The 20,010-nt window shown below is 36.7% G+C and overlaps 2 protein-coding genes and 1 pseudogene across 2 annotated transcripts; all 3 read left to right on the forward strand.

Annotated features, from left to right (window-relative positions):
• The first annotated feature begins 1,135 nt into the window (after positions 1-1,135).
• On the forward strand, positions 1,136-2,977 carry LOC112729572 (uncharacterized). Its single transcript, XM_025779744.3, has 3 exons — positions 1,136-2,199; positions 2,389-2,535; positions 2,747-2,977. The coding sequence occupies exons 1-3, from the start codon at positions 1,339-1,341 to the stop codon at positions 2,975-2,977; spliced, it is 1,239 nt and encodes a 412-aa protein (XP_025635529.3). The 5' UTR covers positions 1,136-1,338.
• Positions 2,978-3,446: 469 nt separating this feature from the next.
• Positions 3,447-5,009, forward strand: LOC140176590 (uncharacterized; annotated as a pseudogene).
• Positions 5,010-6,794: 1,785 nt separating this feature from the next.
• LOC140177266 (protein STRUBBELIG-like) lies at positions 6,795-7,640 on the forward strand. The gene is made up of 3 exons (XM_072210428.1): positions 6,795-6,894; positions 7,183-7,312; positions 7,491-7,640. The coding sequence occupies exons 1-3, from the start codon at positions 6,840-6,842 to the stop codon at positions 7,561-7,563; spliced, it is 258 nt and encodes an 85-aa protein (XP_072066529.1). The 5' UTR covers positions 6,795-6,839; the 3' UTR covers positions 7,564-7,640.
• Positions 7,641-20,010: the final 12,370 nt, after the last annotated feature.

Consider the following 20,010-nt stretch of genomic DNA (forward strand, 5'->3'; position numbering starts at 1 on the left):
TCATTCACCAACTTGTGAAATTTTTTGTCTTTTTTACTTTTTTTAATATTTCATTATTGATAAAATAATCACCAAATATGACCAAACAAATTAGATAAATATAATTATTATTCGTCAATATTCGGATTAAACACATATAAGTGAATAATAAAGCCCGCAGTAAATTATTTTAGCTAGCTTCCACTTACATCAAGTGGTTATATTGAATAAGATATATGGAATTGTTTTTAAAATCCAATTAAAAAAAAGAGACAACTACATACTTTATTCATGTGCTCAAAGAAGGAAATGGTTATGCGGATGAGTTATAGCTAAATTAAAAATACACTCAAATCCCTTACTTAATTGTTTATAATTCACTTTCTAGTGTGATTTCTCTTTAATTTTCTGCTGATGGTAGCTAGGGGTTATCTTTCCCTAGAATAGTTTTCTGTATAGCTTTGTTTTCTAAGCTTTAACTCTATTGATTATAAAAAAATAGACAACATTCTAAGATAACATAAACAAAAATTATTTTACCTAAAATAGAAATAAAGAAAAATAATTAAAAGCTAAAATATATGATCTACAAAAACAAATTCTCTGGACACACATATATAATTTTAGCTATTCAAGAAAACATGCAAAAAAATAATAATAATAAATTAAGCAAAAATTATCATAAAAAGTTTGGTATTGTATAATATTGTAAACCCTATTTAGGTATTATCCTCATTGTAGTTAAAAATATTACTTATATTTATTTGTGTTTTGTGATTTTAGTTAAAAGTATCTAGCTAACAATAAAAAAAAAAGAATACATAACAAACTAGATTACAATAACGAAAATGTTAACTAAACTTTTTTCTTTTTTCATAAGATAAATTCCTAATTAAGATTGGATTGACACAATTTTTTTTTTTTGTAAAACCAACACAGTTTTTGATTAGTTGAATATGCTCTAATGGTTGAAAATTCCACCAAAAATAGCATTCAACAGCAAAAATTCATCAGAGTTGGTATTCAGTTTGATGTACAACTTAGATCATTACTCTACTATAAAAGCAGCAGGCAATGCAAGAACTTTATATCCATAAATATTTATCTTCTATTTTTTTGAATATCAAAGACCCTTTTCTAATATGGTAGTTTCCCTTTTCTCTTGCTGGCATGTTATATTATTTTTTTTCCGTTTTTTTCTTGAATTCATGTTTTATTTCTTGAATGTTTAATTTGAGTTCCTCAAAGCTATGTGTTTACGTAGTTTTTATGAATATGTTAAACATATATAATATAAATCTCATTACAAACATTATTGTTCACTACTAATCATATAAGCATAATTATTTCCAGGTCAACATGAAGTTTATTTGCGAAGTGGTGATATTATCATTTTCAATTATAGTAATACAATCGAGCATCACATTCTCACGAGAACTTGAAGGTCCAAATCATATCAAGACAACTACTTTTTATACCAAAACGTTCGTACTAGAACCAGGAAAGGTTAGCAGAAAAACTTTTTTCGATGTTGAGTTTCCAAGAGGCCACATTGGAATCAAGAATTTACAAGCCGAACTAGTTGATGAACACGGAAACTCGATACCACTGTATGAGGCTTACCTGCACCATTATTTTGTTTTAAGATATTTTGAAAATATCACCATGTCACAACATGCTAATGAAAATCAACCTAATTACGGTAAGTATTTTAAGAGAAATGATGGTGCATGTCAAACTTTCGTTAATTCAATTTCTTGGGGTCTTGGAGTTGACGCACGAAGAACTAGCACAGAACTACCAGATCCATTTAGAGTAGAAGTAGGTACGCATCCTGAGGATGTTCCAAAGGAGTATGATGAAGAGAAATGGTTAATCAATATTTTGGTCATTGACACACGTGGTGCAGAAGACAAGAAAGGTTGCTCCCAATGCAGATGTGACCTTTTAAACGTCAAAAGTGAAGATTTGAGAAACACAACAGGCGTTGATGGAACACCATTATCTAGTGATTATAAAGGAGGAATTTTTTGTTGCGAGAAGAAGTCTCAATGCAAATTACAACAGGGATACAATGAAAAACAAAAGAGAAAAGTTGCTATTAAATATACAATATCATGGGTTGAATGGGATCAACAGCAAGTGCCTCTTAAGTTTTATATTCTTGATGTTACTGATCAAGTCACATATAATGGATCCGAACCAATTCATCATTGCGCGGTAAGTGACAATTATTTTGTTTTAACTAAATGCTAAGACTTATACTTCATATATTTCCTATAGCGATATATTATGATATGTATTCTATTAGTCAAGCAATATCTATTTTGAAATAAAATGAGTATTAATAATTTGTTCATTTATCTACTTATTTAGTAAATATCTAAAAAAAAATTTAATTTGCTGTAGGTAGAGTATTCTATAAATCCAGAAAAGACTGATGAAGGACATTACCATATTAAGAAAACAAATATTCCAATGAAAAAAGGTGGTAGTCTCATCTATATTACTGCTCATGTACATTCAGGAATTGTTAATGCAACATTATATGGAGAGGTAACGTTCAATATTTACCATAATTCTTATGCATAGTATTTACCATTAATTACTAATCGTAAACAGTTACATTTATTTAACTATGTACCTAAATTTGTTTCTTTAAAACAATAAGATTATTTTCTGATTCATCATCATCATCATCGTAGGAAGTTAAATTTTTAAAATACCGTCACCATTAAGATATATATGCCTTTTATTTTTAATTTAGGATGGAAGAAGATTATGTGAAATTAAGCCAATATATGGAACGGGAAAAGAGGCAGGCAATGAAGAAGGTTATGCTGTTGGAGCGTCTGGTTGCTATCCAAAACCGGATTCTATGAAGATTAAAGATGGTGAAAATTTAACTGCAGAATTTATACATGAAAACAAATATACCACTGGACTTATGGGGCATTTCTATGTCTATTTGGCAGAAGACTTACCAAAATCTTTGTAAAATTATTGAGAACTACTAATGTTAGTTTATCCCCTCTATGTTTTATAATTTAGTAAAAAAAGCAAAAAAATTCTCAAACAAAGATATAGGAGAAGTTTATAGAGTGCATGATTTATCTAGGTAATTAAGTAGCTTGTTTGTCATAAAAAAGTATCACAATAAAACACATTGACGTAGTTATTGTACATATGTAGTTTTTATTCAATAAGATATTAAAAAGTATGATCAAGAAGTATGTTATTACAACTGCAAAGGGGTTTATTGACGTGTTCATTGTTGTTCAATATGAGGCCACAATGCAACTCCAATCTCGTCTTTACCGGTAGTAGTTACTGTATAACTTTGTTTTCTAAACTTTAACTTCATTGATTAACAAAAAAAAAAGACAACAACATGCTAAGATACCATAAACAAAATTTCTTTTATTTAAATTTGAAATAAAGAAAAAAGTAATTAAAAGCTAATATTTATGATCTACAATTATAGTATACAATTGGACATCACATTCTTAGGAGAACTTAGGAGTTCAAATCATATCAAGACATTTATTTTTTATACTAAAAAGATCGTGCTGAAACCAGGGAAGTTTAGCAAAAAGTCTTTTTATGATGTTAAGTTTTCAAGAGGCCACATTGGAATCAAGAATTTACAAGCTGAACTAATTGATTAACACAGAAACTTTATGCCACTATATGAGGTTTACTTGCATCATTATTTTGTTTTAAGATATTTTAAAAATAACACCATGTCACACAGCATGATAATAAAAGTCAAATTATGTACAATAGGCATTTTAAGAGTAATGATGGTGCATATCAGACTTACGTTAATTCATTTTCTTGGGATTTTAGAGTTGACGTACGAGAACTAGCACAAAACTACCAGATCCATTTAAAGTGGAAGTAGGTATGCATCCTGTGGATGTTCCAAAGGAATACCATGAAGAGAAATAATTTATTAATATTTTGGTCATTACCACACAACATGCAAAAGATAAGAAAGATTGCTCCCAATGCAGATGTGATCTTTACAACATCAAAAGTAAAGATTTGAGAAACACAAAAAGCATCGATAGAAACCCATTATCTAGTGATTACAAAGGAGGAATTTTTTATTGCGAGAAGAAATCTCAATGCAAATTACAAAAGGAATACAATAAAAAACAAAAGAGAAAAGTTGCTATCAAATATCAATATCATGGGTTGAATGGGATCAACACCAAATAACTCTTAAGTTTTATATTCTTGATGTTACTGATCCAGTGACAAATATTTTGTTTTATTTGAATACTAAGACATACACTTCATATATTTCTTATAGTGATATATATTATGATATCTATTTTGATTAGTCAAGCAATATTTTCTATGAAATCAATTGAGTATTAATAACTGGTTCATTTATCTACTTACTTAATAAATATCTAAAAAAAAATCTTATATTTACTGTAGATAGAGGATTCTATCAATTCAGAAAATACTGATAAAGGACATTACCTTATTAAGAAAATAAATATTCCAATAAAAAAGGTAGTAATCTCATCTATATTAGTGCTCATGTACATTCAGGAACTGTTAATGCAACATTATATAGAGAGGTAACGTTCAATATTTACCATCACTCTCATACATAGTATTTACAATTAATTACTAATCGTAAACAATTACATTTATTTAACTATGTATCCTAAATTTGTTTTTTAAAAATAATAAGATTATTTTCTGATTCATCATAATCGTAGGAAGTTAATTTTCAAAATATTGTCACCATTAATATATATGCCTTTTTATTTTTAATTTAGGATGGAAGAATATTATGTGAAATTAAGCCGATATTTGGAACGGAAAAAGAGGCAGGAAACGAAGAAGGTTATGCTGTTGGAGTGTCTAGTTGCTTTCCAAAATCGAGCTCTATGAAGATTAAAGACGGTGAAAATTTAACCGTAGAATTTATACATGAAAACAAATATACCACTGGATTTATGGGGCATTTCTATATCTATTTGGCAGAACACTTACTACAATCTTTTTAAAATTATTGAGCACTATTAATATTAGTTTATTCCCTCCATGTTTTTACAATTTAATAAAAGTAGGGAAAAAAATCTCAAACAAAGATATAAGAGAAGCTTATAGAGTGCATGATTGGATCTGATCTATGTAATTAAGTAGCTTGTTTGTCATAAAAACTTATCGCATTAAAACATATTGACATAGTTATTGTGCATATATAATTTTTATTCAATAAGATATTAAAAAATATGATCGAGAAGTATGTCATTACAAATAAATGTTTATTGTTTTTCAAGGATGAGGCCTCCACACTACAAAAAAAGAGACATAAAATGGCATTAATATTACGGCGGTTTTGTAAGACTGCCGTAATATCAGGTTGCTATGGCGTTTTCTCTTGTTGCCACAATTGAGTTGCATTCAATGGCGGTTTTTGTTGATTCTGGAGGTTTTAAAATACCATTATCACTGCTATATAAAAAAGCCTAACCCTAATCCAATTCTCATTTTCCGTTGAAACGCAAAGGTTGAATCGCTGCCACAGTGATCTTCTCTGTGACGATCTTCTCTGACCGATCTCCTCCGGCGACGATCTTCTCTGACCGATCTCCTCCGGCGATGACCTCCTCCCACGACAACCTCATTCGGCGATGTCTTCCTCAACAGCGATCTTCCCTGGTGATCTCTCCTCCAATTACAATCTCCTGCTGCGACGGTCTACTCCAGCGACATCTCCTACTAAGATGATCTCCTCCGGTGGCATTTTCCTACGCCGGCAATCTCGTCCATCAAGCTACTGTCCTGTGAGATTCTCCTCCCACAAGCTCGCGAGGTAGGTTCTTCTCCCTCTTTTCCTTTGTTCCCTTGAAAATATTTTACTCTAATTTCTTCGATCTCTTAATTATTGATCCAAAATTTCAGAATACATGATAGATTTTGTGAAATGGCAACTACAACTACTAAAACTGCAGGAGCTAGGGTTTCTGAGGAAAGAATCGTTGAAACATTTCACAATGATGATGATGAAGTGCTCGATGCTGCAGAGAATGAAGTTGTGGTAATTTTGTTAGTGGCCTAAAGAGGCAAAAATGGTTGAAGCAAACATGGATAACTTGTTATTATGCATATTTATTGCATAATATGAATTAATTTATTTGTGGTTTTTGTGAACCTACATGAGCAAACAATTAATTTATTTACAATTTGATTGCACTCTCCTAACTAGTATACTTATCAAACAGGACAAGAAAAACAGATTTTATATCGTTTCTGCTTTAGCTGATACCAAGGTAGATCTTAAAGGTATATATGACTTTATAAATTTGAGAGGAAATGGTTCACTTGCTTTGCTTTTGCCTTACTTTGATGTGTATTCATGAGTTACTTGTTGCTTTAAAGCTGAGCAGTGCTATCTCAGCGGCTTGGTTTAGGAAAAGGGGGTCTTAGAATGACACCTGAAGAGGCTCTGAGTGAAATACTTCAGGTTTGTGTTATTGTTCCATTCTTTTTGTTGACATCATCTTCATTTTTCTTTTCTCTTTGTTTATCTTGTTTAGAAAGATGAGTCGATTATTACCAAAATAAAAACTATGCATTATATGGTCCATGAGGGAACCAATTCGTGTTAATTCATTCATTGATTGAGTTGGTGGGGGTCATTTGGTAAATACAGTTCATCTGTTCCATGGATCAATCCAATCTGTTATAAGAACTTTCTCTCATTCTAATGAATAATATATAGACTTAGAACTTAGAACCTTATTGTCGTTAAATGCTCTCTTTTTGCTTTTACTTTTGAGGAAATGGGATGTACGAATTTGGTGTTGCATGTTCAACTCTTTGTTACTCTGATGGTGATTCTTGCTGGAACTTTCTGTGCAGTTGGTGACACTGACATAGTTGATGGTAGATACTTTCCCTTTCCATAGTTTTATTTCTATTTTTGAAATAAGAAATAGCAGAATAATCTGTTGTTTCCCTTTGAAAAAAAAAGGAAGACGACAAAACTCATTTAGCTTTCAAGTGTTATTGTTTTGCTTCATTGCACTATATTATCATCAAAGAGTTGATGATAACTTGTTTGCAATTTGAAAGATGATGGTTATAAATTTAATTGGGAAGCTCACCTAATTAAGTAACAAGTACCATATAAGTGCAGAATTTGTCTAAACTCAATATGTGCTATGGTCACAGTTGCAGCAATCAGTAGTCTATATGTTGCTCTTGGCTCACCACCTCTTCTAGGGTGGAAGCCTGTTGGAGGAGATCCATGTTTTGAAATGTGGCAAGGTGTTGGCTGTGTATTTTCCAACATCACTTCCATGTATGTGAAGTTCTCTTTTTAAACTATTTTTGGTTAATATTGTGTTATTGTTTGCATGCTCTATATAATTGGTTGGAAATGATAATGTTATTATTTTCAATGTTTCATTAGTTGTTTGATTGATAGAGTTTAATTACGTGCAATAAGACTAAGTAAAACTTGTATTTTGGGTTGACAGAAGACTTGATGGCCTGAATTTGGGTGGAGAGCTTGGTAGTAATTTGAATTTTCCATCCATCTTAGAAATGTAAGTGTTGTTTCAATTTCAATATTGTGTTTACTGATGAGTGACATGTTAAACGTGGTTCTGTTTGATTAATCGAGAGAGTTTAGTACCTCTTAAGCACCAATTGTGTAATTGTTTGAACTAGAAATGAAGCTTTCTGTTTCTTGTGCAATGATCTTAGCCACAACCACATTGGAGGCCCATTCCATTCACTTTGCCCCCTACTATTACGAGCTTGTATGTTATCTTTTTCACATCTGAATTTGTTTTTTTTTTTTTTTATCATGGACATAGTAATTAGTCATCTTTTTTCCATATGCATAACTACAAATGTACTTAAAGAAGTTTTTCTTTTGTTCTGATATTTTAGGTCTCTCTCAGGAAATCGGTTAAATGGAAGCATTCCAGATGCTTTATCATTACTAACTCAATTATCAGGAAACCTTATAACAATGTCAAAGCATTATTCCGGCAAGGAAAGGTTGATATCTGAATTGAGGAGGTTTTTTTACTGTATTTATTAAATCTATCCCACTTTCCTTTATGATAACTGTGTGGCTTTGGACTTACTAGGCACATATGGCACTCCATAACATAGATGCTGCAGTTGAAAGCTTTAAAAATGCACTGGTCTTAGAGCCAAATGATGGTAAGTTGTGATTTTGTGTAAGGCCTTAGTTAGACAAGAACTACTAGTGTACTTATTTTTTTTGGTTCTTATTCAATGATTTATTTTTACCACGGAAGGTAGGCGAAAGGACAAAGTAATGGCATGCTTAGTTTATATAAATCAGGTTCAGGTATGTATCTTACTCTCTTTGGATTTATTAGCTGCAAAAATTTGTCATAGTTAACAATATATCGAGAGAAAAAAATGTTGGTATTAAAGAAAATCACATTGTTTGATGTTAAAAGGTTGAAAAAAAATCATTCTCTTGTGTCTAATTTTGTATACGTGGTTAAGCTGCAATCAGTTACTGTCGAGTGCCATGCCCTGAGTTTTTTACTGTACCTCACCACTCTCTTCTGAATTATTATCATGTTCTATTTTTTCTTCTGTGTTTCTTTCTCTCATTTGATCTTTGTTTATTATGTTTTCTGCCTTCTACTCAACTCAGTACAATTTTGAAGGAAGATATGATCTGGTCAGATTCATGAAGATAATACAGAAAGTTGATCTCTACAATTTAATTTATCATTTTTTAGTTGTATATAGATGATTTCCTGTTTGGCTGAAGTATGTTCCAGGAATAAGCTTGGTCTGCAAACCAGCTTCAGCCTCCTTACTGTGTACACGAGAGAGAATTTCAGTTCAGATTATAATCACACTTTATCCTTCTCTGTTATATATATTACTTATTCTATTATTTGTTTTTCATCATTAACAATATGCCGATCATTGGTATATGCCGCCCTATGCGTTCCCCTTGGGATCAACCCATGGATCGCTGCCTCAGATTCTTTCCATGCCTCATTGACCCTGGTGCGTTTGCTGCAATTCCTTTTTTTTTTGTTTAAATTAGCTTAGTTTTTGTTTTATCTGAATTTGTGTGCTGAATGGTGAATGCTATTGCTGAACTGTTCTGACTTTCGTTTATTTACGTGTCTTCCTAACCAAAATTATGCGAATTTTTTTATTTATTTATGCATTTTGGAATTTTGTCACTGAATTTCAGCTCGGAGGTCTGCGCTGTGGGTGAAGTTGGTCTTGGTGACTGTCCATTTGGTTTATATTGGCGTTCTCTTCTTAATCGATGGAGATTTGATAGAAAAGACTAAGAAGGAACCGATGTATGTTTTTTTCCCACTTTTAAGTCGTTGTATTCTATTTTTTGCATATTTTTTTTACCATACTGAAGCTTCAACTTAGTGGATAGTGCTGATTCGCTGACACTTTAATGGGTTTAGTGGAACATTATTTGTGTAACAGCCCAGACCACCCGCTAGCACGATATTGTCCGCTTTGGCACACAAGGCCTCACGGTTTTGCCTTTGACGATAGGGATGATGGCCAAAGCCCCCCACACTCACTCGTCAAAACGCGTCATGCTAGGGAGAGGTATCCACACCCTTATAAGGCATGCTTCGTTCCCCTCTCCAACCGATGTGGGCCTTACAATCCACCCCCTTAAGGGAGCCCAGCGCCCTCGCTGGCACATCGATCCGGGTTCTGGCTCTGATACCATCTGTAACAGCCCAGACCACCCGCTAGCACGATATTGTCCACTTTGGCACACAAGGCCTCACGGTTTTGCCTTTGACGATAGGGATGCTAGCCGAAGCCCCCACACTCACTCGTCAAAACGCGTCATGCTAGGGAGAGGTATCCACACCCTTATAAGGCATGCTTCGTTCCTCTCCCCAACCGATGTGGGCCTTACAATCCACCCCCCTAAGGGAGCCCAGCGCCCTCGCTGGCACATCGATCCGGGTTCTGGCTCTGATACCATAATGTAACACCCTACCATACAGAGTCTTATGCTTAAGTCATAATTCAGAGATGGCAAGGTATTACGACCTCTAAAACAAAAATTTAGTACGTATAGTAGTATGAATAATTGATTATAACTAGGAGCCTTTGTAGAAAAAGGGGTAAACAAAAACCGTAACTCGAAAGCGCAACACTCCGATCGATAACGTAACGAGTAAAGGATAAGCGAACGCGAGATCATATATATAAAGGAGTGTCAAAAACAGGAATATCAAGACTCAAAATCCGGCTGCGAAGAGAACCGGTCCGAGCATAGCAATATATACATATGATAAAATAAGGGAAACCCCAAAGGAAACCCAAAGGGACACAAATACAGAAAACCTATCCTCCAAAAATCTCCTCTAGAAGGAGTCATCACAGTTTGTATTATTTAATGGAGATAAAAGTATCTAAACAAGATATATGAACCAAAACAGAGTCCCGAGAACAAAGGATCTTCGCTAATCCAGAAGTCTCCAGCATGCCTCAACGAGAAACCTCACGCCCTGCATCTGAAAACCACAAAATCCGCATGGGTGAGAACCAGAGGTCCCCAGCACGGTAACAGCTTCCACATATATAATACATAATAATAGAGGAAAGCCGAAGGCAATCCTAGAACTTCCTCCAGATAATATCAAAGCTTATAAACAAGCTAAACCGTAAGTGGCAACTGACTAAAGATTCTTCAGTCTAACTAATACTTCCCTTTCCAATTCCTTCAGACCTCCCAACCACCAGCAAGAGTATAATATAGCAAACACAGTTATATCAGACAGGAGATATACAAATAAGAACAATTAAGGCATTTAGACAAATAGCAAGTAATATGCAGTCAAATAGGCAATCTCAAACAATTCATGTAGTATGCTTATGATGCATGCCTGTCCCTAGTGGCTGATGATATCATCTGTCGGTTATAGAGCCAACCCGACAAGTCCTGGTAGCTAACCATTGGACTGTCCCTCTGTCGTGCATCCCCAACTCGAGTTATACTCATCATAAACTTGATCATAATCATGATCCATATCCATCACCCTCACTGGTGAATATTTATCCATCACCATCACTGGTGAATATTTACGGGGGCGAGCTCATCCGGGCCTTTCACAGTGCCCGGCCACACTTACGACATAGGGTCAAAAGAGCTTCAAGTCTCAACCTGGAGCACGTGGTGGCTAGCCACTGCTACTACCCAGGGAAACCCTCATCTCCGATGGTGGAAGTGCAAACATTCACAATTCATTCAACAGCATATATGCATTTATACTTAGCCATAAACATGGCTCCGCCGTCACACGGCATAATCCAGCCATCCGGCTTACAGTTAAATCCATAACCAGCCAATTCATTAACAATTATGGCCCTTCAGCCCATGGCATAACAAGCACTTCCACCGCCATTCTCCGCATCTCACATAATCATCTTTGATCATCAATGATCATTCATTTTTCCCCTTGCTTCACTCGCAAGTTACCACATTCACTAGCCCTCTTTCTCATGCTAGGCATATCATAATGATTTAAGACATAAGTGGTGAGATCGGAGGCTTAGAAGTATGAAATTTGGCTTTTAAAACTCAAAAATCAACTTTGGGATGAAATCAGGGCCACGCGTACGCGCACTCCACGCGCACGTGTGGATGGCCTTAAAACTCATCGACGCGCAAGCGTCATACGCGCAAACGCGTGAGTTGAAAATTAGCCAAACGACGCGCACGCGTCCGCCACGCATACGCGCGAATACATTGTGCCCCAGGCACAAAACTGGCACAACTCTGGCACAACTCTCTGGAAAATGGCTGGGCATTTGATGCAGCGCATCAACGCGCCCGCGCATACCACGCGCACGCGTGGATGATGCTTTCTCGAAGAACGGCGCGTACGCGCCAAGTGCGCCTACGCGCGAGGGGTCATTCTGCTAAAATTTTTCTAAGTTAAAAGCTGCAGAATTCACAGATTCAACCCCCAATCTTCCGACGGTCATAACTCTCTCATTTTAAATCATTTTTCACCCGTTCTTCGAACGGCATGGACATCCCGGATCCAATTTCATTTCTAAACAGATTTGGCACAAATCAAAGATCCGTAGTCCAAGTTATGTCCCATCAAAGTATGCCCAAAAACCATATTTTCATTCAAAACCACAAAGTGCCATTTTCAAAACATGCCAATTTCAACCCTTCTCTTTGAAATCATTCAAAATGTACCAAAATCAACAACAAGCCATCCTCAACTCACACATTGACATTTTACCAAAATTTCCAAAACTACCTCCAACCATTTTAACACTTCTCAATCAATGGCTAAAGGACAAACACAATCTCATGTCATACATCCTTCTCATCCCAATTTCCAATAATATCAATTTCCAAATCAACCATCATTATACATGATCAACATCATACTCACCATCAACATGATACCACCCATCAATTCAACCTCAATCATCCATCAAGCATATATCACAACATGCATTTCTCATATATCACACAATCAAGGCATCAATATTCATAATCACATATATGAACACATCATATATCTCAACCATTCAACAACACCAACAATTCAATGCCTATCTTGGGGCCTCTAGCCTAAGTATTTCCTACCACATTACATATTAGATACAGGAAACCGAAACCATACCTTAGCCGATTTCTCAAGCTCAACCGGAGCACTTCCAAACCACTTGTCCACAAGCTCTCAAGGTATCAACACTTCCAAGAACAGATTTTATCACACAAAACCCTCTTCCAAGCTTTCCAAAATCACCAATCAAGCTCCAATATTCACATATACACAACCTAAGCCACAATCATTATATCCATACACAACATCTCAATACCCAAACATCATAGAACAACAATTTACACTAGGGTTGAGAATCTTACCACACCCAAGGTCCAAGGAGACAAGATTAACCTTCTCCTTCAAGAGAGTTGGGTCCTATAACATCAAAGAACCCAAAATCTCAACATTTTTGCTCATGAAACTCGAAATCAAGGGCTGGAATTTCGAACAGTAAAACGTGGCTTACCTCAAGATTAATTGTATGGGTTTTGTAGAGCTCTCCGCGGTGAACGCGTGGCCGCAAACGGAGCGACAATCGGAGCTCTAGATCAAAAGTTATGGTGGTTTGAAGATCAAGTGAGAGATAGAACTTGAGAGAGTGTTCTTCTCCTCCCTCACTCCATTTCAGCGTGTGTGTGTGTTTAATGAGGAGAGAGAATGTTGAAAACTAGGGTTTTGGTTTAGTTATGTTGGGCCAAGGGCCCACTTTGGGTCCGGTTGGCCCGGTTTGGCCCGTTCGGTCCAATCTTGGTCCGATTTCTATAAAATTGGTACCGAAATTCTCGTCTCAATCTCCTCTATCACATTTAGCCATAAAAATAACATTTTTGGCTTTCTAGAATAAATTCTCATTTATGGGTTAATTAGCCGTTAATTAACCGGGTCTTACATTCTACCCACCTAATTGGGAATTTTGCCCACAAAATTCAAATCAAATTACCTGAGAATAAGTGCGGATAATCCGTACGCATCTCCGACTCAAGTTCCCAAGTGTGTTCCTCAATACCGCCTCGACTCCATGCCACTTTGACTAATGAAACCTCTTTTCCACGCAACCGTTTGATACTAGTATCATCGATTCTGACTGGAGCCACTGGAAGCGTCATATCTTCCCTTAACTGAACCGATTCGGGTTCTAACACATGGCTAGCATCAGGAGTGTACTTCCAAAGCTGCGACACGTGAAATACGTCGTGCAGGTTCGAAAGATGAGGTGGTAGAGCCACCCGATACGCCACCGGCCCAATCCTCTCCAGGATCTGAAATGGACCAATGTATCGAGGATTCAACTTCTTTGCTTTAATCGCTCTACCTACTCCTGTGGTCGGAGTAACCTTAAGGAAAACATGATCTCCTGCCTCAAATTCCAAGGGCTTCCGCCTCTGATCGGCGTAACTCTTCTAACGACTCTGCGCCGTAAGCATCCTATCTCGGATTTTCTTGACTTGTTCAGTGGTCTCAGCTATCATTTCCGGCCCCAACAAGCCTTTCTCTCCAACTTCATACCAACATAGCGGAGATTGACATTTCCTCCCATACAATGCCTCATACGGAGCCATTCCGATGTTCGCATGGTAACTATTATTGTATGCAAACTCCACTAACGCATATACCGATCCCAACTCGCCGGTTGGTCCAAAACACAAGCTCTCAACATATCCTCTAGTGTTTGGATCGTCCTCTCGGATTGACCATCTGTTTGAGGATGGTAAGCTGTACTCAAGCTTAATCGGGTTCCAAAAGCTTTCTGAAATGCACCCCAGAACCTCGAAGTGAAACGAGGATCTCTATCAGAGATTATAGTAGCAAGTACACCATGGAGTCTTACAATCTCCTTTATGTATAACCGAGCTAGATCCTCAAGGGTGTAAGTCATTCGAATGGGCAAAAAGTGAGCTGACTTCGTCAGTCGGTCCACAATCACCCAGATAGCATCAAAACCAGTCCTAATCCTTGGCAATCCCGACACAAAGTCCATTGCAATACTTTCCCACTTCCATTGCGGAACCTCTAAAGGTTGCAACATCCCGGAAGGTCTTTGATGTTCAATCTTTACCTTTTGACAAGTTAAGTACTTTGAAACATATTCCGCCACATCATTCTTCATACCCGGCCACCAAAACATCGCCTTTAAATCATGGTACATCTTAGTACTTCCCGGGTGAATGGAGAATCCACTTTTGTGTGCCTCCTTTAAGATATCTTGCCTCAAAGTGCCAACATCAGCGCCCTCGCTGGCACATCGATCCGGGCTCTGGCTCTGATACCATCTGTAACAGCGCAGACCACCCGCTAGCACGATATTGTCCGCTTTGGCACACAAGGCCTCACGGTTTTGCCTTTGACGATAGGGATGCTAGCCGAAGCCCCCCCACACTCACTCGTCAAAACGCGTCATGCTAGGGAGAGGTATCCACACCCTTATAAGGCATGCTTCGTTCCCCTCCCCAACCGATGTGGGACCTTACAATCTACCCCCCTAAGGGAGTCCAGCGCCCTCGCTGGCACATCGATCCGGGTTCTGGCTCTGATACCATCTGTAACAGCCCAGACCACCCGCTAGCACGATATTGTCCGCTTTGGCACACAAGGCCTCACGGTTTTGCCTTTGACGATAGGGATGATAGCCGAAACCCCCCACACTCACTCGTCAAAACGCGTCATGCTAGGGAGAGGTATCCACACCCTTATAAGGCATGCTTCGTTCCCCTCCCCAACCGATGTGGGTCTTACAATCCACCCCCTAAGGGAGTCCAGCGCCCTCGCTGGCACATCGATCCGGGCTCTGGCTCTGATACCATCTGTAACAGCCCAGACCACCCGCTAGCACGATATTGTCCGCTTTAGCACACAAGGCCTCACGGTTTTGCCTTTGACGATAGGGATGCTAGCCGAAGCCCCCCACACTCACTCGTCAAAACGCGTCATGCTAGGGAGAGGTATCCACACCCTTATAAGGCATGCTTCGTTCCCCTCTCCAACCGATGTGGGCCTTACAATCCACTCCCCTAAGGGAGCCCAGCGCCCTCGCTGGCACATCGATCCGGGTTCTGGCTCTGATACCATCTGTAACAGCCCAGACCACCCGCTAGCACGATATTGTCCGCTTTAGCACACAAGGCCTCACGGTTTTGCCTTTGACGATAGGGATGCTAGCCGAAGCCCCCCACACTCACTCGTCAAAACGCGTCATGCTAGGGAGAGGTATCCACACCCTTATAAGGCATGCTTCGTTCCCCTCCCCAACCGATGTGGGACCTTACAATCTACCCCCCTAAGGGAGTTCAGCGCCCTCGCTGGCACATCGATCCGGGTTCTGGCTCTGATACCATCTGTAACAGCCCAGACCACCCGCTAGCACGATATTGTCCGCTTTAGCACACAAGGCCTCACGGTTTTGCCTTTGACGATAGGGATGCTAGCCGAAGCCCCCCACACTCACTCGTCAAAACGCGTCATGCTAGGGAGAGGTATCCACACCCTTATAAGGCATGCTTCGTTCCCCTCTCCAACCGATGTGGGCTTTACAATCCACCCCCTAAGGGAGTCCAGCGCCCTCGCTGGCACATCGATCCGGGTTCTAGCTCTGATACCATCTGTAACAGCCCAGACCACCCGCTAGCACGATATTGTCCGCTTTGGCACACAAGGCCTCACGGTTTTGCCTTTGACGATAGGGATGATGGCCAAAGCCCCCCACACTCACTCGTCAAAACGCGTCATGCTAGGGAGAGGTATCCACACCCTTATAAGGCATGCTTCGTTCCTCTCCCCAACCGATGTGGGCCTTACAATTTGTACTTGACAATTTGTTCAATAGACCATCTAATGAAATGAAATAGATTGAGATAGCTTTGAAAGAGAGGATAGCTTTGTTGATGAGTTGCACATAGTGAGCGTTTGTGACTGGCAAAGTAAAGTGATAAATGTGCATTTGGGTTAATAAATTTATATGGATATTATAATATTATGGAAGTATTCTTACTTTAGATTTGATGATACATTACAAATTCACAAGTTGATTGATATATATAGATTCTATTAACAAATGTGGAAGCTGAATCTAAATAGGACCATGGTAAAAAATTACTCCGGTCTGTGTGCAATAGCAGAATCTGCCAAAGGTAAAACTGTAAAATTATAAACATTTCTCAATTGGATACCACTTTTACATAGAAATATATCAATTGCATAACTTACATAGATTTGTTTAACCTTGATTTTACATAGAAATATATCAATTGCATAACTTACATTTTACTTTTGATACTTTATTTATGTATCTATTTTTATCTAAACCATGCCATGGTTTCTCACAATCAAGAATATCAACAATTTCTCAATACCATCAGTGTTCCCTAATTCCTATCAATGATGGAACCAACGAACGAAGAATTTATGTAAGTTCACATGTTTCTAGTAATTTAGATTTTAACATTTTAACTTAACTAATTTCCTCTTCTCTGCGCTTTCTGTGCCAAGCTATATTTTCATATTTTATTAATATTAGTTGCTTTCAATTCAATTATCTCTGGAGATTAGTTTATTTAGTCATCGATCAAACTAAATCAGCAAGCAAACATGAAGAAAGCTCCACTATACATTTTCTTCTTCCTATTACTCTTATCTGCCTTTTGCTTTTACTCTTCGGCTTTTGGACAGGCTTTGTCACAAGATGAAGGTAATTAAGCCCATAAATTCTTGCTAAGTAATGTTAAAGAAGCAGTTTTTTCGGTTAATATTAATTAATTTTTTTAAATTATTTTACCATATATTTAGTAGCAATACATCAAAAGTAGAAGTGTTCTGACTTGGCAATGCCCATTTGTTTTTGATGATTTCAGAATGAAGAGGGTCCTAAAGAAGATCCACGTTTGGAACTCTTGAGGAAGGAATGGTTTGAAGACAAGGAGTGTCTTGATATTTAATACTTTATTTCTATTTAATACTTTATTTAGAAATAAAAAATATTATATTGAATACTTTATTTGTATTGGAGTTATTATTTTTTATTTTCAATACTAAAAAATTATATATTATGTGTAATACTTTATTTATGAATTACGTAATATTTTGTTTTTGGGTTATGATTTCTTGTTATTGTGAACTTTTAAACAAAAAAATTATGTTTAACATGGTAAAAACGACGGTTAAAACTACTTTTTTAAACGATAAAATATCACTTTTAGTCGGTAAAAATGGCGGCTTGTAACTGCCATTTTAAAAGTGAAACACCATTTTAACTCGGTAAAAATGGCGGTTTTAAACGCCGTTTTAACCAATAAAAATGCCACTATCAGGGTAAAAACAGCGGTTCAAAATGCCGTATTAACCAACTAAAAATGCCGTTTTAACCCGGTAAAAACGGCGGTTTCAAATGCCATTTTAACCAACGAAAAATGCCACTCATTCAAGGTAAAAATGGCGGTTCAAACCGCCATTTTAACCAACAAAAAACGCTGTTTTATCCTAGAAATAATGGCGGTTTGAACCGCTGTTTTAACCAACCAAAAACCCGACGTTTTAACCTATCAAAAAACCGCCGTTTTAACCCAGGAAATTGTGGCGGTTTTTTGAAAACCGCCGTAATAATCATAATGGCGCCCAGAATTACGTCGTTTTCTAAAACCGCCGTTCTTGGTAATAATGACGGTTCAAACCGCCATAAATACAAAAAAAAACCGCCGTTTTAACCAGAATTTTTTGTAGTGCCACCGGAATCCCATCGCTACCGGTGATGGGTTGGAAGAAGGGGTATGCATAAAAAAGTTAGAAAAAATTAAAAACAAAATGTTGATCATTTATTGATCGTAAATAACTTTAATACAAAGGTAAAATTATAATTCTCTATAGACATTTGGGTCAAAGTTAATTTTTTTCAAACTTTGAAAGCACAATCAAAACTTTGAAGAAACGTCAAAGAAAAAAATGGGTGAGAGTATTTGGAATATAATAAAATTGAAATTGATTTTATTTTTAAACAAAATTCGTTCTTTGAAATGTATGGAAAATGAGAATTTTTATGTGATCCTTTATTTATTTAGAGGATTTTATTGTAGCTGAAATAATTTGGTGCATCAAAAATATAAATGTCATTTTTATCTTTTAGAAATTAATATAAAAGAGAAGGATTTCGAGAGGTGAATAAGTGGTTCAAGTGCGGCAGTATAACAATCTGGCAATCGGTAAGAATATCCAACTATTAGTATTGTTTGAAATGGTGGAAGTTGATGTTGTAAATAAAGTATCCAAAATTAATTAATAAAATAATCAATTCAAGTTAATTAAATTAATTCTCATTAAAGTTCATTTCAAATATAAATATTGATCTGTAAATGAATTTAATTTCTATTTTATTTAAAGGATTCCAAACATATTTTTTTAATATCTAGTTCAGTTCATTTCAATTTCATTAACTTAATTTAAAAGATATTTAGTTTTAAACACAAATTTAGTATATATATTTTTCTTTTTATTAACATAAGAATCACCTTCACAATGGAGACCTGTTAATTTTGTGGAGCTCTATAAACCATGTTTCTCATTTAGTTAGGGGCTACAAGGGTAATTTAAATTTTTCGTGTAATATAGCTTCTAAACTCTATTTAAATCCCACTAAAATTCTGACACAAAATAATTACACTAAGATGTTGACCAGAAACACCTATATTAAGAATTTAATACCGAGCAAAAAAAAGTTTAATTACTCTATTAGTCCCTATAATTTTACCAAATTTTTAATTAGGTTCTTATACGTTTTTCTTTTTAATTAGGTCTCTATGCTAATTTTTTTATTTTAATTTGGTCTCTAGTCACAATAGACATTAAAAAAAACATTCACATGTGTTGAATTTACTAAAGTACCCATGTCTCTAACTCTACATAATCGCATGGTTCTGAAAACTAGACTGGACCAGCCATGGACCGAACCAGAAGTTGGTCGGTTTACTCCAAATGACGCCATTTTTGTGTTTCATTAAAAAAAAAAGAAAAAAGGGTTTCTGAATTGAGGAATGCAAAAACCAGTCAAACTACTCTCTCTCTCTCTCCCCTTTCACTCACATAGAATGACAGAAGTAGAAACCAGTCTCTTCCATCTCAACTCTTCCTTGAAAACCCTAGCATCTATAGCACCACTTGGTTCGTCATGGTCATTCACCAATCCTCATGGTTCATCGTGCTCGAAGGCCTTTCCTTGTTCGCCCAACATCAGCGTCTCTAGCTAGGTCATGCTCAGCAGCTCTTTGCCCGTCGTCCATCCATCATGTTCGTTGCCAGCTTGCTAGTGTTTATCACTAGCTTCTCGTTGTCTGTCGCTCTCCCTCAAATCTTTGCACACTGCCCTCGCCGAAGGTAATGCCTCCAATGCCTAGTCAGTGCTCAGTATTTGTTCTTGCTTGTTTTTGGACTCTTGATTGATGATTAACTT

Source organism: Arachis hypogaea, chromosome 12 (genome assembly GCF_003086295.3).
Source record: "Arachis hypogaea cultivar Tifrunner chromosome 12, arahy.Tifrunner.gnm2.J5K5, whole genome shotgun sequence".
Classification (NCBI taxonomy): Eukaryota; Viridiplantae; Streptophyta; class Magnoliopsida; order Fabales; family Fabaceae; genus Arachis; species Arachis hypogaea.